Source organism: Delphinapterus leucas, chromosome 12 (assembly GCF_059928025.1).
Source record: "Delphinapterus leucas isolate spDelLeu-1000000601 "Yukka" chromosome 12, BTC_Dleu_Yukka2, whole genome shotgun sequence".
Classification (NCBI taxonomy): domain Eukaryota; kingdom Metazoa; phylum Chordata; class Mammalia; order Artiodactyla; family Monodontidae; genus Delphinapterus; species Delphinapterus leucas.
The window spans coordinates 47333508-47351347 of NC_143140.1; the positions used below are offsets into that span (position 1 = coordinate 47333508).

General features: G+C 38.1%; 1 protein-coding gene across 2 annotated transcripts in view; it reads left to right on the forward strand.

Annotated features, from left to right (window-relative positions):
- The window catches only part of FIG4 (FIG4 phosphoinositide 5-phosphatase), a 137994-nt gene that overhangs the window by 102186 nt on the left and 17968 nt on the right, over window positions 1-17840 (forward strand). The window contains exon 23 of one of the 2 annotated variants that reach the window (XM_089921926.1): window positions 9376-9588. The exons of the other annotated variant lie outside the window; for it this stretch is intronic. Within the exon in view, the coding sequence (XP_089778052.1) occupies window positions 9376-9588 (213 nt within the window). The remainder of the gene's footprint in view (window positions 1-9375; window positions 9589-17840) is intronic. 2 annotated transcript variants of the gene reach the window in all.

The following is a 17840-nucleotide window of genomic DNA, read 5'->3' on the forward strand; positions in this document are numbered from 1 at the left end:
GACATGCTTCCTGGGCCAGCATACTTTGCTTGACTCATAACATGATGTGGAGGTTGTTTAAGCCGTCATGAGAACAGTGCTACTGCTATTCAGTTACTGTCATCCTAGTGAGTTGTAGGTTCTTAGAGTTGTGTTCCCAGCTGCCTCCTGAATAGTACCTAAATTGAGTGCTCAGTAAATGTTTGTTGAAATGTACTGACTCTCACCCCCCACCACTCCCATTACCATCAGAGCCTGCATGGGGCCCCATGAGCATCCCTAGAAACCCACCTCACCCATCCTTGAACACTTTTTAGTTCTTCCCCTATTCTATTTCCTGCTCATAAGCCCTCTGCCCTCTTCTGCCTTCTGATAGAGGAAAAAAGTAAGCACACCAAGGTTTTAGCATTTTTTCTCTCTGTCCTGCTTCCACTTGCACCTGTGACCAAATGCAGAATGAGAAGGGCCTGCGTGGAAGGACTCGCTGTGCCAGGGCGGGTGGGGTGCTGTGTAGCCCAGTGGTGATTTGCTGTATTCATGCCAGAGCACCCTGCCCTCATTGTACACTCCCACCAGTTCTGAGGAGTTTTTAACTAAGCAGCAAGTGCCAATCAGTGTAGGTTAAAAAGAACATGAACTCGCCTGTTATTAGTGCCTGCTATTCCATGGTTCACCTATTCTAGGAACATGTCTCACTTGTTTAAAATTACCTCTAAGAAGTGGTTCAAAATGTAATACATAGAGTTTGGGTAAAATGTGTCTAATTTAGGATTCTTCCAATGCAGGATGAGCTAAATAAGTGTGTTTACTGTTTTAGGACCCTACGGTTGAGTTTATTCCCTAAGTACATCTCACAGTAAGTAGCATTTACTGACCTTAGAGGGAATGCCCCTGGGAATGGGCTTCTGCTAGGGGGAGCATTTCACAAATCAGAGCGTGCTGTTACACAGAATTAGGGCACCTTTTCACACCGATGAGGTGAGCATGACACTAGGCCATGATTAGCTCAACTTTGTTACTTTTCACGGTTTTCAGTGGTGAGTCCCTACATACAAGCCACTCTCTGGGGTTGCCCACCCCCGCTCCTGCCTCATTGGTTTCGTCTAGTCCTCCGCAGATAGTGCTGTCTCCTCTGCCACAGCCTAAAGAAGTATTTCTGCCTTCACGGCCTTGTTATCTTTCCCAGACACCTGGGAGTACAGTCTTTAAAGGTTTAAGGATTAGAGCAGTTGGGAGGCAGTGATCAATGATTAATCAGCTAATTCCCTCCACAGGTGGGAGATGGTAGGTGACAACAATTCCTCAGCCCAAGGAAACTAGGCTGTGACCTCTTCCCTCACCCCAGAAATTACCATAGAAGTCTTTTTTTCTCTTTGATTCTGGCCTTTACTTTTCTCTCTTTAAGCCTCTCCAGCTTTTCTTATACTTTTCTAATTATCTCTTTCTGCTTTCCCCTTACTCCCTATTTCTTTTACTTTTAGTTCCTCTCTTTTCCCCTCTTTTTCTTTTGCCATTCTCTCTCCAGCCCTGCCAGGGTATTTTTAGCTCTTTTTATTTTTAAATACAGTAATCTCTCCACAACACAAATTTCCTTCCTGTATTTTCCGACAGTGCTTTTCAGATTGTAATCCTGGACTCATTAGTGGGCCATGAAATTAATTTAGTAGGCCTCCACGTAACAAAATGAAACAAAACTGAACTGAATCCAATAGAAGGCTCCAGTGCATGGCACATAGTATGGTTGTCTTGTTTCATGAAATTTTATTTCTATACATAAATATAGCATCGTGTACCAATTTGCCATGCAAAGTGCATTTCTCACTGTGGATAACAGTCACAGGTTGGATTTACATGAATGCACCTTTTCTGAAACCACATAACTTAAAAATCTTAACTCTGTTCCTTATATCTAAGCACTTAATGAATGTTTGTTGATTAGATGAAAATATGTGTGAATGATTCCTGTTGAGAATAATTAGGCAAAGAGAGGAGAGAGGTCACGAAGAAAAGGGGTCAGGAACAGATGAGAGGTTTCTGTGGTGTATCCAAAGTGGGTAAAATAAATGCAGGCCTTGGAAAATACACTCTTGTTACTCCCAGTGAATTGAGAGCTGGGATGCCTAAACAAGGGAAAGAGGTGGCAGGAAGCTACACTGAAAGTCAAAATGAAAAGCTGTTAGATGGATAAAGGAAAAACAGAAAAAAGTTGAATGCCTCTTTGTTTGAATATTATCTACAATAGCACTATGTATACTATGTAAAACAAGAAAATTTAATGGAACAGGGTGAATTTTTTGCACCTTTCAGAGTAGGCTATCCTGAAAGGTTTCTAGCATATAAGGAATAATAAATGGAAATTTAATTGTAGGTACTTGTGTAATTAATTTAATGTATCTAAAATGACTTTGATATTTTAAAAATTTAGTATATTGACTATTTGTTTTTGGTGACTACAAAGCATACCATTTATGGGGATTCTGTAGGTTCACACGAGGACTTGAGTACCTCCCCTTAATACGGGTTTTTCTTTTTTTCCAAGAACCTAGCTAGCACTTCTATAAGGTAAGGTATCTTACCTTCTAGGTAAGGCATTATAGGCATTAAATGACAGGTATTTATTGACTGTTCACTATGTTCCAGGTTAGGTGTACGTACAGTAATACACAGTTGAGTGAGATATAGTCCCTGCCTCTGAGGGTTTACATTGACCTGGGGATGGGGGGGGGCGGGTGTGTGTGTCAGTGATTCCAGGTGTAGGAGGTGCTGTGGTGTTAGCAGAGGAGGCTCTGGGGGTGCAGAGAAGAATCCAAATCAGACAGATTCCTGGGCAAGCTGACCCTCAGGCTAAATTCTAAGGGAAAAATGGAGGTTGCCCGGTTGAAGAAGGCAGAGAGGGCAGAGGGTCAAGACCACACACAGCTTTTGGAGACCCGTATGGAATTCTGTGTCTGGTGCAAGGGGATTGTCAGCAAGGAGGCCAGAGAGACAGACCGGCAGGAACAAGATCAGAAAGAGATGCTAAGTGAGAGAGAGTGACCCTTGTCCTAGAAGCATGTTTTAATCAGCGGAGTGATAAAGGTCACTCTGGAAATAGCATAGAGAATGGATTGGAGAGAGAGAAACAGCATATCTGTTGGAAACATCAGGACAAGAAAGTGATTGGAGTCTGCTTGCTATTGGCAGTTGAAATAAAGGGATTTATTTGTAAAGGTAGACTCTGTAGGGATTGGTAAATTTTGGTAATGGATTAGATGTGAGGAATGTGTTAGAGGCAGGAGTTTTCTAGCTTAGTTGAGTAAGTCTGGTTACCAGGATTGGAAGTACATGACAAACGTAAATTTGGGAGCTAAGGTCGTTCATTTGTGACAATAATAAGGTCAAGACGATTTGTCTGGGGCTCAAGAGGTTTTAGATTAGAGAGATTCAGTAATTTTGTGGATTTTTTTCTGCTCTTGATTTAAAAAGCAAGTAAGTTAAATTTTGTATCTTTCTCTGATGGGGGTCTGAGTTAAATAGGTTATTATACATGGTTTTTAAATTTTCTTGAGATCCACGGTCTGATTAAAAGGAAAAAAATCCTTCAATTACTGATAGACATGAAGAATTTATTAGGGTTTTAAATGTATTTTTAGCCCATAAAACACTTTTTTTACATGAGCAAGCAGGTTAATCCTGGGGGAACAGATTTGCATATCTGATACGGCCATGTGAGGGTTATTACTCATTGGTTTTCTTAGCTCTGCATACAAGAATCACATTTTGTAACTGTTTAACCTTTTGTTATTTTGTTAGTTTACCAAATTATCATCAATTCTGTGTATGGAAGGTGAGTGGGATGGTTTCGGGCAGCTGGAGTGGCCACCGCGCCTTCCTGACCCCCTTTCCTTTTGCACGATGATGTTATATGCCCAGGTATGATGTGTTCATTGCCCTTGTCTTCTCTGAGCTTATGCAAAAAGTCTTTCCAGTTAAGATAAAACTTGGGTTGAAATACAACAAAAACCATTTTAATTTTATATTTAAATGTAGGTCTGTCATCCTACGTGTGACTCAGAACCCTTTGGGGCTTTTACACATGATTTTAAAAATAAAGTACATGTCCCATCAAGTCCTAATTGTGTTCAAAATCCACCAACAGGCATCAATAGTCTTTTAATGTTGTATCATAATTTTCTGTGGTTAACATTTTCGTAGTATTATTCGTTTTCCTTATGGTTTTATGAAGAAATTTGAAGAATACTACCGTGCAAATCAATTACGTTATGTTTTCAAAATTAAAGGTGCGTTCATATTTTGTAATCACCTTTCTTCCATCCCTCCCAATTTATGGGAACAGAAAGTCCTTGGTTAAAAAAGAAGAAAAAAAACCCACTATGTGGTATTTTTAATCTGAAATTAATCTAAGAAAAACTGTTAGTTACTTGAGGCAAGGCTTAACTGCCTTTGGGTCCCCAGTCCCTAGCATAGTACCTTGTGTGCAGTAAGCATTAAATAAATTATGAATAATATTTTATATTCAGTAGTTTTACCTCTTTAAGGAATATCATGCAGTAGTTAAGTGTGAGGGAGAAAAAGGGAGAAATGTCAGTGTTAACAAATTGAAGCAAACGGCAAGACAAATGATAAATATTTGTAAGTTTTTATTTCACTATAGTATATTTTCAGTTTTAGATGTAACAACACAGTTCTTGGCAGGTCTCCCATGATTTTCTCAATTGACAAACCATTGATGTCCTTATTAGTTCATTTATACATTGTTAGTAGGACAGGCTAAAATAGGATCATGATTTTCTTTTTAAATTTAATTTTGTCCAGCTTTATTAAGATATAATTGACATATAGCATGTGTCAGTTTAAGGTGTACAATGTAATGATTTGATATCTGTATATACTGCAAAATGGTCACCATAATAAGGTTAGTTAACACATCCATCACCTCACCTAGTTAAAACTGTGTGTGTGGTGAGAACTTTTAAAATCTATTCTCTTAGCAACTTTCAATACACAATACAGTATTATTTATAGTCACCATGCTGTACATTACATCTCCAGAATTTATTTATCTTATGAGTTTGTACCTTTCGACCACCTTCAGTCATTTCCCCTATCCCTCACCCCCGTCTCTGGCAACTACCTACCAATCTGTTCTGTTTCTATGAGTTCAGTTTTTTTGTTTTGGAGGGGTTGGTTAAGATTCCACGTATTAGTGAGATCATATGGTATTTTTCTTTGACTACTTCACTGAGGCATAATGTCCTCAAGGTCCATCCATTTAACAAAAGGCAAGATTTCCTTTTTTTTTTTAATAGCTGAATAATATTCTTTGTGTATATATAACACATCTTTATCCATTCATCCATTGATGGACACTTAGGTTGCTTTCATGTCTTGTCTATTGTAATTAATGCTGCAATGAACAGGGGGGTACATATATCTTTTTGAGTTAGTGTTTTTGTTTTCTTCAAATAAATAGCCAGAATTGTGATTGCTGAATCAGATGGTAGTTCTATTTTGAAGTTTTAGGGGAACCTCCATACTGTTTTCCATAGTAGCTGCACCAATTTATATTCCCATTAATATGTACAAGGGTTCCCTTTTCTCCATTCTTGCTAGCACTTTTTTTTTTAATAAATTTATTTGTTTTTGGCTGCATTGGGTCTTCGTTGCTGCACGTGGGCTTTCTCTGGTTGCAGTGAGTGGGGGCTACTCTTCGCTGTGGTGCACGGGCTTCTCATTGCAGTGGCTTCTCTTGTGGCGGAGCACAGGCTCTAGGCACATGGGCTTCAGTAGTTGTGGCTCTTGGGCTCTAGAGCTCAGGCTCAGTAGTTGTGGCGCACGGGTTTAGTTGCTCTGCAGCATGTGGGATCTTCCTGGACCAGGGCTTGAACCCATGTCCCCTGCATTGGCAGGTGGATTCTTAACTACTGCACCAGCAGGGAAGCTCTATCTCTCCTTTTTGATAATATTCTAATAGGTGTGAGATGATATCTCATCATGGTTTTGATTTTCATTTCCCTGATGATTAGTGATGTTGAGCACCTTTTCATGTTCCTGTTGGCCGTTTGTATGTCTCCTTTGGAAAAATATCTGTTAGAGTCCTTTGCCCATTTTTTAGTTGGATTATTTGTTTTTGTGCTATTGAGTGGTATGAGTTCCCTATATTTTGGCTATTAACCCCTTATGAGATAACGTGGTTTGCAAATATTTTCTCATTCCATAGGTTGCCTTTTCATTTTGTTGATTACTTCTTTTACTGTACAGAAGCTTTTTAGTTGGATGTAGCCCCGTTTGCTTATTTTTGCTTTTGTTGCTTGTGCTTTTGGTGTCATATCCACAAAATCATTGACAAGACGGATATCAGGGAGCTTTTCTCCTATGTTTTATTCTAAGAGTTTCATGGTTTCAGGCCTAACATTTAAATCTTTAATCCAGTTCTGCTTTTGTGTGTGATGTAAGAAAGGGGTCCATTTTCAATTTTTTTTGGATGTGAATATCCAGTTTTCCCAGCATTATTTATTGAAGAGATTATCTTTACTCCATTGACTATTCTTGGCTCCCTGGCCAAATATTACTAGACTATGTATGGATAGGTTTATTTCTGAGCTCTCAATTCTGTTCCATCAGCCTATGTGTCTGTTTTTATGCCAGTACCATACTGTTTTGATTATCATAGCTTAGTAATATGGTTTGAAATCAGGAAGTGTGATGCCTCCAGTTTTGTGGGGTTTTTAAATATTTATTTGGCTGTGCTGGTTCTTAGTTGCAGCATGTAGGATTGTCATTGCTGTGTGGGGGATCTTTTAGCTGTGGCATGTGAGCTCTTAGTTGTGGCATGTGGAATCTAGTTTCCTGACCAGGGATCGAACCCGGGCCCCCTGCATTGGGATCCCGGAGTCTTAACCACTGGACCACAGGGAAGTCCCGATGCCTCCAGTTTTGTTTTTTTTTAATTCTTCTTTCTCAGGATTGCTTTGGCTTTTTGGGATCTTCTGTGGTTCCATAAAAAAGATTGAATCATTTGTTTTATTTCTATAAAAAATGCCATTGGAATCTTAACAGAGATTGTAATGAACCTATAATTACTTTTTAACATTATTTATTCTTCCAGACCATGAACACTGGATACTTTCCATTGAATTATGTTTTCTTCAGTTTCTTTCATCAGTGTCATATAGTTTTCATTGTACAGCTCTTTTACCTCCTTGGTTAAATTTATTCCTAAGTACTTTATTGTTTTTGACGCTATTGTAAAGGGGATTGTTTTATTTCTTTTTCAGATAATTCATTGTTAGTGTATAGAAACTTAACTGGTTTTTTGTAACTTTATTATCCTGCAAATTTACTGAATCCATTTATCAGTTTTTTCTTGGAGTTTTTAGGATTTTCTATCTATATATCAACTGCACATAGGAGTGATTTTACTTCATCCTTTCTGATTTGGATCCCTTTTACTCCTTTTTCTTGCCTTATTGTTCTGGCTAGGATTTCCAGTGTTGAATAGGAGTGGTGAGAGTGGGCACCCTTGTCTTGTTCCTGATGTTACAGGAAGATCTTTCAACCTTTTATTGTTGGGTCTGTTAGCTGTGGGCTTGTCATATATGGTCTTTATTATGTGGAGGTATGTCCCTTCTATACACAACTTGTTGAGAGTTTTTATCATGAATGGATGTTGAATTTTGTCACGTGCATCTATTGAGATGTCATGTGATTTTTGTCTTTCATTCTATTAATGTGATGTATCATATTTACTGATTTGCATGTGTTGAACCATCCTTGCATTCCAAGGATGAATCCCACTTGATTGTGGTGTATAATAACTTTAATGTACTGTTGAATTTGATTTGCTAGCATTTTGTTGAGAATTTTTGTACCTATATTCATTGAAGATATCAGCCTGTAGTTTTCTTTTCTCGTAATGTCCTCACCTGGCCTTGGTATCAGGGTAATGCTGGCCTCATAAAGTGAGTTTGGGAGTGTTCCCTCTTCAGTTTTTAGAAGTGTTTGAGAGATTGGTATTAATTCTTCTGTAGAAGTGTTTGAGAGATTGGTATTAATTCTTCTGTAAATTTTTGGTAGAAATCACCAGTGAAACCATCTGGTCCTGGGCTTGCTTTGTTGGGAGGTTTTTATTACTGATTCAGTCTTCTTATTAGTTCAAATTTTTTATTTCTTCATGATTCAGCCTTGGTAGGTTGTATGTTTCTAGGAATTTATCCGGTTCTTCTGGATTGTCCAGTTTGTTGGTGTATATCAATTGTTTATAGTTGTCTTGTATGAGCCTTTGTATTTCTGTGATATCAGTTGTAATGTCTCCTCTTTCATGTATAATTTTATTGATTTTGGTCCTCTTTTCTCCTTGGTTATTATAGCTGAAAATCAGAGAACCAGCCTTTGGTTTTGTTAATCTTTTCCATTATTTTCCTATTCTTTATTTCATTGTTTCTGCTTTAATCTTTATTATTTCCTGTCTTCTGCTAACTTCTGGTTTAGTTCTTTTTCTAGTTCCTTGAGGTGTAAAGTTAGATTGAGATCTTTCTTTCTTCTTGATAAATGTGGTTCTCTGTAAACTTGCCTCTTAGAACTTCTTTTGCTGCATCCCATGAATTTTTTGATATGTTAGTTTATATTCTTGTTTGTCAAGATATTTTTTACTTCCCTCTCTTCTTTGATCCATTGGCTGTTCAGGAGGGTGTTGTTTAAATTACATGTCTTTGTGAGTTTTTCAGCTTTTCTCCTGTTATTTTTAGTTTCATTCCATTGTGGTCAGAAAAGACACTTGATGTAATTTCTATCTGTTGAATTTGTTGAGATTTGTTTTATGACTTATATCATCTAGCCATGAAAATGTTCCTTGTGCTCCTAAGAATGTATATTTTGCTGCTGTTGGAATGTTCTGTATATGTTTCTTAGGTATATTTGTTATAGTGTTCAAATCCTGTTTTTTAATTTTCTGTCTGGATTATTTATCCATTATTGAGATTAGGGTATTAATGTCCCCTACTATTATTGTATTGCAGTTTATTTCTCCTTTTAGTATTTACTTTATATATTTAAGTGCTCTGATGTTGGATGCATGACTATTTACAATTTTTGTGTCTTCTTTAACTCCCTTTATCATTGTATAATGACTTTCATCATCTCTTTTGACCATTTTTAACTTAAATTCTATTTTGCTTGATATGGTACAGTGACTTCTGCTTTCTTTTGGTCACCAAAAGAAATTGCTTGAAATAACTTTTTCCATCCCTTCACTCAGTCTTTGTGCATCCTTAAAGCTTAATTGCGTTTCTTGTAGGCAGCATATTGTTGGATCTTCTTTTTTAATTTATTCAGCCACTCTGTCTTTTGATGGGAAATTTTAATCCATTGACTTTTTTTTTTTTTTGCGGTACGCAGGCCTCTGTTTGTTGTGGCCTCTCCCGTTGTGGAGCACAGGCTCCAGACGTGGAGGCTCAGTGGCCACGGCTCATGGGCCCAGCCACTCTGCAGCATGTGGGATCTTCCCAGACTGGGGCTCAAACCCATGTCCCCTGCATCAGCAGGCAGACTCTCAACCACTGCACCACCAGGGAAGCCCAATCCATTTACAGTTAAAGAAATTATTCATAGGTAAGGACTTACTATTGCCATTTTGTTGTTTTGTAGATCTTTTGTTCCTTGCTTCCTTTCTTGCTGTCTTCCTCTGTGATTTGGTGACTTTTTGTAGCAATATACTCTGACTCCTTTATCAGTCTTTTTTGTGTCTACTACAGATTTTTCCCTGTGGTTACCACGATACTTACAGAAGATATATTTGTAGCATCCTATTTTAAGGTGACAATAACTTCAACAGCATGCAGAAACTTTATACTTTTACATCTCCCCCGCCATCCATTATGTGGCAGTAGGTTACTGATGGTATGATTTATACCTTTTTAATATTATATACCCAATAACAAATTATTCTAGTTATGGTTATTTTTAATACTTTTTTTTAACTTTTAGAGTAGAGTTGCATGCGATTATGCACCACCATTACAACATTAGAGAATCTGACTTTGACTATATATTTATATTACTAGTGAGATTTACACATTCATATGTTTTCACAGTGTTAATTAGCATCCTTTGATTTCCACTGCCCAGTGAGCTCCCTGGCCAGACAGGGCCACCAGCTCAGGTCTGCAGTTGCAAAGAGCCTCTGGCTGGGATCTGTGTTCAGTTGTAGCTGCAGGGAGGAATATGTTCTGCCAGGATTTGAGTGCTGGTTACTGTAAGCCCTGCCCCCCCTTCTCCATTTCTCTCTGATTTTCCATGATCAAGCTCCAGAGATTTCCCCAGTGATCCCTGTGAGGTGAGACCCAAATGGGCCCCCTGGGAAGTACCCTGCAGGGCTGGGGGAGCTGGATATTTACTTTGGGCTCTTTTTCCCCCCACTGTGGAAACTACAGACCTGGGGGCCCTCTTGTGTGGCCTTGTGACTATCCAGAGGATGAGCAGTGCAGTCAGAGTGTAGCCATTCCTCTTATTCTTCTAATGCTTTCCTTCTTGGTCTCTGTGGGTCCAGGGGGGTGCTTCTACTTCACCCCCTGGATTCTGGGATTTTCACAATGGTGACTTGTCTAAGGATAGTTGGTTTTCTTGTGAGGGGGATGATGTTGGGGACAACCTACATTGCCATCTTGATCCATGATTTTCTTATTTTCAGTTCAAATCGCTGAAGCTCTTCAAAAGAATCCCTTGATCAACATGCCTAGAATTGAATCAGGATTTCTTGATTTCCATTTGCCTGTTGTTTCTAAACACATGAAACCTTAAAAGTTTTGCTTTCTTTTTGTATTTAACTTACTCTTAGAATCTTACAATTTAAAAAAGTTATGGCAGTTTGATCTCAGTTGGAAAGAAGGGAAATTTTTACATTTAAAAAAATCTTCCTTCTCAAACCCACTTTCTATTTGCTTGCAAAAACTCTTTAATAAGATGGTTTACATCCATTAGTAAAGGGTCACAGTTTCTATTCTGTATGTGTGATGTCACCAAAACACTAATTAAGCCCCAGAATATCTGAATAAAATGTATCCTGTCCTTATGCAGGAAAAAAGAGGACTTGAGACTATCTTGACTTTCTTAACCATTTTGTTTTACTATTTATAATTGTGTTAGAAGTTCATTGCTTAGTGTCAAAATTAAGTCAGTGCTTTTTAAGCATTGTACATCAAAGTAATAACTCTTTCAGGCTTATTTCAAAAGATGAATAGCTAAATTGGTAGCTCCTTTATCATGTGGTTAGAAAATAGAAAAGTAACTTGACTGAATAGTTAATATGTTCGGATACATAAGTAACTTGACTGAATAGTTAATATGTTCGGATACATTTACTTTCAGTAATAGAGTAGAGCTAGGAAAAAAATTCTGATATCTTTTTGGGAACTCTAAATAAAATTATATTTGAAGCTTCTCAAACCAATAACTTTATCCTTTATACTCTCTTCTACTCATTATTACTCTTACTTGTCCAAAGATTTTGCTTTTGTTTCAAAGTTTTAACATAGTAGGTATTATTCTTGGATTTTCTCATGCTGTAACAAAATCAGTTATTGGTTTATTTATATATCACGTAGATGGTACAATTGAATTGTTTACTAGTTTATTTTTCATTTTAGCGTTTAATTTCTGTTTTTACATGGAATCTTGGATATTTCCCAACAGTCTCATGAGAAAATCAATTGGTGTCATCTGAATTCTTCACATACTTCTTTCCTCCCAAAAGCCATCTGTAATGGCTTCTAGAGATACATAGATAAGTCAGATTTGTGTGGAAAGGTGCAAGACAGCATTCTCAGAATGTCCCATTCGTGTACACATGTGTGTTTAGCATATTAGGACTGTGAAATTTGGGAACTGGAAGACGTTTAGGGGTCACTGGACTCAGTCCTCTGATTTTCTAAGAAAACAGGCCTGGAGAGGGTCTGCGGCTCATTCAGAGTTACAGAACTCTTAAGTGATAAAGCCGGGACTCAACTTCATTTCTTTGGGACTTAAACCCAAAGTCCAGTAACATGATAGCCTGAGCCAGGCAGCTGGAATTCCTCCAACCCATACTCCTATTGGGTGCAGCTAAAAGTGGGGGAGCCTCCCACAGGCAGCATGGACAGTAATAAATAGTGAAAACTAGCACCTCATCACCAAAGGAAGAAAAAGAAAACAGTAAAAAGCATAAAGCAGTGAGGCTCAAAATGTGGTTTGCAAACTCCTGGGGAGTCCTCCAGCCCCCACTGAGTCAAGTCCTTCTCTGGCCTGGCTCCTATAATGAATGCACCTCCAGCCCAGGCAGGCCTTCAGCATTGGAAGGGCCATGAGGGAAGGGGCAAGGGCCTGGGAAGGCAGTGGGTGGGGAGGGGTGGAGAGGCAGGCCAGTTATACTTAATAATTTTTATTGCTTCATTAAGTATCAACCCTTGAATGTATGTCTTTCTAGTATTCTTTGGGGCAAAATGGGAGATACACATAAAAGACTTCTGTTGTATATCAAAACATGATGGTTGTCAAGGAAAAGCACGTGTGAGAGCTGAACTCATCACTTTTTTCATAGAACACCAATTAAAATAATGACTGACAAACTATGGTTCTTCAGACGAGTATTTGGCAGACACTTTTTCAAAAATGAACAGAGTAAGCCTGTCACTTCAAGAAAAACAATTGAAAGTATTTGTTACAAGTGATTAAGTTAGATATTTCAAGCCAAAGTCAGAATTTTGGAAAACTTGTATCCACCATCATTAGGTTTTTCTGGTGAGATTGGTAACGATCTTAACAAATGTGATTTTTTTTTTGATATTGTGTAATGAAATGCCTTACATTACATTTGGAGGATCTTCATAACTCAGTGAGTCAATATTGCCCAAATGACCAATGCATGTATTAAAAAAATCATCCATGAATAAGAAAACCCATTCCAAGTGTAAGACAGACCAATGGATTTTAAGATAAAAGCATATGAAAAGTTCCTTGACATGATTTCAGATTGTACACTGCAACTAACCTTTAAGAAATTTGTCAAGTTTTGATGTAGCGTCAAAGAAAAGTATCCTCAATTATCTGGGAAGACTATTAAAATACTTCTTCCTGGGCTTCCCTGGTGGCGCAGTGGTTGAGAGTCTGCCTGCCGATCAGTAGATATAACCCAATAAACCAAAGCTTTTTGGGATCCTAAATAATGCTTTTAAGAGTATAAAGGGGTCCTGAGACTAAAAAGGTGTACAATATTTGACCATTTATGTCAGTATGCAGCACTAAGGCAACCCGGGCATTACTACATTATAGCTTTGTTCAGTCCTTACCAGAGGAGTGATATTCCTGACCAGCTGAAGAAATGTTTCTTTTCTGTAGTTTTTTGTTTGTTTAAGGAATTAAGGAAGCAAATAGTTCTGAGACCCTCTGATTCACTGGTTCCTTTATTCACTTGCTCACTCCTTCATTCAATGGCTTTTTTCACAGAACTAGAACAAAAAGTTTTTAAATTTGTATGGGAACACAAAAGACCCCAAATAGCCAAAGCAACCCTGAGAAAGAAAAACAGAGCTGGAGGAATCAGGCCCCTGACTTCATACTATACTTGCAAAGCTACAGTTATCAAAACAAAGACATAGGTCGATGGAACAGGATAGAAAGCCCAGAAATAAACCTACACATCTATGGCCAATTAATCTATGACAAAGGAGGCAAGAATATACAATGGAGAAAAGACAGTCTCTTTAATAAGTGGTGCTGGGAAAACTGGACAGCTGCATATTCTAAGAAAGGGAATGTTCTAATTTCAAACACCATACACAAAAATAAACTCAAAATGGATCAAAGACCTAAATGTAAGACTGGATGCTATAAAACTCCTAGAGGAAAACATAGGCAGAATGCTCATTAACATAAATTGCAGTAATATCTTCTTTGATCCATCTCGTTGAGTAAACAATAAACAAATGGGACCTAATTAAACTTAAAAGCTTCTGCACAGCAAAGGAAACCATAAACAAAATGAAAAGACAACCCACAGAATGGGAGAAAATATTTGCAAACAAAGTGACCGACAAGGGATTAATCTCCAAAATATACAAACAGCTCAATATCAAAAAAACAAACAACCTGTGGCTCCATATCAAAAAAAACAAACAACCTGTGGCTCCATATCAAAAAAACAAACAACCTGATCAAAAAATGGGCAGAAGATCTAAATAGACATTTCTCCAAGGAAGACATACAAATGGGCAAAAAGCACATGAAAAGATGCTCAACATCAATAACTATCAGAGAAATGCGAATCAAAACTACAATGAGGTATCACCTCGCACCGGTCAGAATGGACATTATTTTAAAAATCAACAAATAATGCTGAAAGGGGTGTGGAGAAAAGGGAACCCTCCTATACCATTGGTGGGAATGTAAATTGGTACAACCACTGTGGAGAATAGTATGGAGGTTCCTTAAAAAACTACAAATAGAACTACCATATGATCCAGCAATCTCACTCCTGGGCATATACCCTGAGAAAACCATAATTCGAAAAGATACATGCACCCCTATGTTCATAGCAGCACTAACATGGAAACAACCTAAATGTCCACTGACAGATGAATGGATAAAGAAGATGTATATATATACCATAAGTTTATTACTCAACCATAAAAGAGAATGAAATAATGCCACTTGCAGCAACATGTTGGACCTAGAGATCATCATACTAAGTGAAGTCAGATAGAGACAAATACCATATGATATCACTCGTGTGGAATCTAATTTTTTTAAAAATGATATCTTTTTTTTTTTTTTTTTTACAAAACAGACTTATAGAAAACAAACTTATGGTTACCAAAGGGGAGATGTTGGGGGGAGGGAAAGATCAGGAGCTTAGGATGAACATACACACACACTGCTATTGATAAGATAGATAACCAGCAAAGACTTACTGTAGAACACAGGGAACTCTATTCAGTATTCTGTGATAACCTATATGAGAGAAGAATCTGAAAAAAAATGAATATATGTATATGTATAACTGAATCACTTTGCTGTCCACCTGAAACACAACACTGTAAATCAACTATACTCCAATAAAATTAAAAAATTACAGAGTGCTTACTGTATTGCAGAAGTCACAGGGAAGGATACAAATAGGCACTAGAATGTTGCCTGTTTAATCACAACAGATGGTCTTCCTCCTGCACTACACACACTGAAAGCCCCAAGGGGTGTAAGAGCCAAACTGTTTTTTCACTCGTAGAATAAATTGTTTAATGCCTTCTGCAAAGAGCCCTTGCCACAAAGCTCATTAGTGAACAGTTACATCATGAAAGTTCTCTCTCATCTCATTAAAATATAAAATTGATTCTTGATTCAGAAGTGAGAACATACACTCACAAATATGTTCTGCAAAAGATAAGTCTGTGTCTCAGGGAAGATGCTTGTGGGCTTGGCTCTCTGTGATTGTTGCAGTTCTCAGTATCAGAAAGAGCGTGATTCAGAGAAGCAGTCTGTTAAGAACAGAAAGACAGCCATGAGAAATGAGATCATGTTCTCTGAATACCCAAGGGCATGCTTACATTTTACTTTTCAGATAAGATGCTTAGAAAGGTTTTATTAAATCAAGCTGCTGAAATTTTGCAGACCTTTCTCATGTGCAGACTTGGTTAATTTTTCATGTCACATGAAGTGTTGAGATAGCTGGGAGTATTTATCTCAGAGCTTAGAATCATGTGATCATTCCCTCAAGTAATACTTGAATTACTGTCCAGTGAAGCAGGGCTTTTTCAAGTTGTTTTGGGATCAGTAAGTGGGACATATAGGGAGGAAGATTTAGGGTCACTGAAGAGAAAACCTTTTCAACAATTAGAGCTATCAACAGTGACATGTATGGATGGACCTAGAGACTGTCATACAGAATGAAGAAAGTCAGAAAGAGAAAAACAGATATTGTATATTAACATATGTATGTGGAATCTAGAAAAATGGTACAGATGAACCGGTTTGCAAGGCAGAAATAGAGACACAGATGTAGAGAACAAACGTATGGACACCAAGGGGGGAAAGCAGGATGGGGGTGGTGGGATGAATGGGGAGATTGGGATTGACACATATACACTAATATGTATAAAACAGATAATAAGAACCTGCTGTATAAAAAAATTAAAATTCCAAAAAACAATGACATGTAAACATTCCATTATGAAAAGTCATGAGTTCTTCTATCACTGACAGTCCTCCAGTAGAGGCTGGATAACCTTCTACCAGCAGTGTTGTAGAGTTTCTTCTTGTAATCTGAGGTTGGATAAGATGATTTGGAAGGAAGGTCATCTCTAGGATTCTGTAATTATCATTATCACAGCCATGAGACATCTGCTGGGTGGGATCATCAGCAGAAAGTACGTGATTTATTCACCACATATTTATTAAGCACCTACTATGTGTCAGACACTGTTCTAGACACTGGAGATACAGTAAAGAACAAGACTGACAAGGTCTCTCAAGGCACTTTTGTCCTAAGATAGGCAGACAAGCACTGAACTAATAAACAAGACAATTTCATATGAGGATAAATGCCTTGAAGAGCACAAACCAGGATGATGGGAGAGAGTGGTTGGGGCAGGTAAGAGTCAGGAGCTGCTTTAAATTAGGTTTTGAGGAAAGTCTCCTTGAGGAGTTGAGGTTTGAACTGAGACCTGAATGCAGAGGAGGCGTCTGTCCTGAGATGACTGGGGAAGAGTGTTCAAAGCAGAGAGAACATGTGCAGAAGACCAGGGCAGAAATAAGCTTGGCATATTTAAGAAGCAAACAGAAGACATAGAGATGGCCAACAGACACATGAAAAGATGCTCAACCGCTAATTATTAGAGAAGTGAAAATCAAAAATACATTGAGGTATCACCTCACACCAGTCAGAATGGCCACCATCAAAAAGTCTACAAACAGGGCTTCCCTGGTGACGCAGTGGTTGAGAGTCCGCCTACCGATGCAGGGGACATGGGTTTGTGCCCCGGTCCGGGAAGATCCCACATGCCGCAGAGCGGCTGGGGCCATGAGCCATGGCCGCTGGGCCTGCGTGTCCGGAGCCTGTGCTCCATAACAGGAGAGACCACAACAGTGAGAGGCCCGCATACAGCAAAAAAAAAAAAAAAAAAAAAATCTACAAACAATAAATGCTGGAGAGGATGTGGAGAAAAGGGAACCATCCTACACTGTTGGTGGGAATGTAAGTTGGTACAGTCACTATGGAGAACAGTATGGAGGTTCCTCAAAAAAACTAAGAGTTGCCATATGATCCAGCAGTCCCACTCCTGGGCACATATCTGGAGAAAACCATATATAATTTGAAAAGATACATACACCTCAAGTTCATTGCAGCAGTATTTACAATAGCCAAGACATGGAAGCAACCTAACTGTCCATCCACAGAGGAATGGATAAAGAAGATGTACATATATACAATGGAACATTACTCAGCCAGAAAAAAAGAACGAAATAATGCCATTTGCAGCAACATGGATGGACCTAGAGATTATTATACTAAGTAAGATAGGGAAAGGCAAATATCATATATCACTTATATGTGGAATCTAAAAAAAATGATACAAATGAACTTATTTACAAAACAGAAAAAGACTCATAGAAAACAAACTTATGGTTACCAAAGGGGAAAGTAGTTGGGGGAGAGAAAAATTAGGGGTTTGGGATTAACAGATACACACTATTATATATAAAATAAACAATAAGGTCCTACTGTATAGCACAGGGAACTATATTCAATATCTTGTAATAACCTATAATGGAAAAGAATCTGAAAAAGAATGTAAGCGTAAAACACACATTTGCTGTACACCAGAAACATTGTAAAT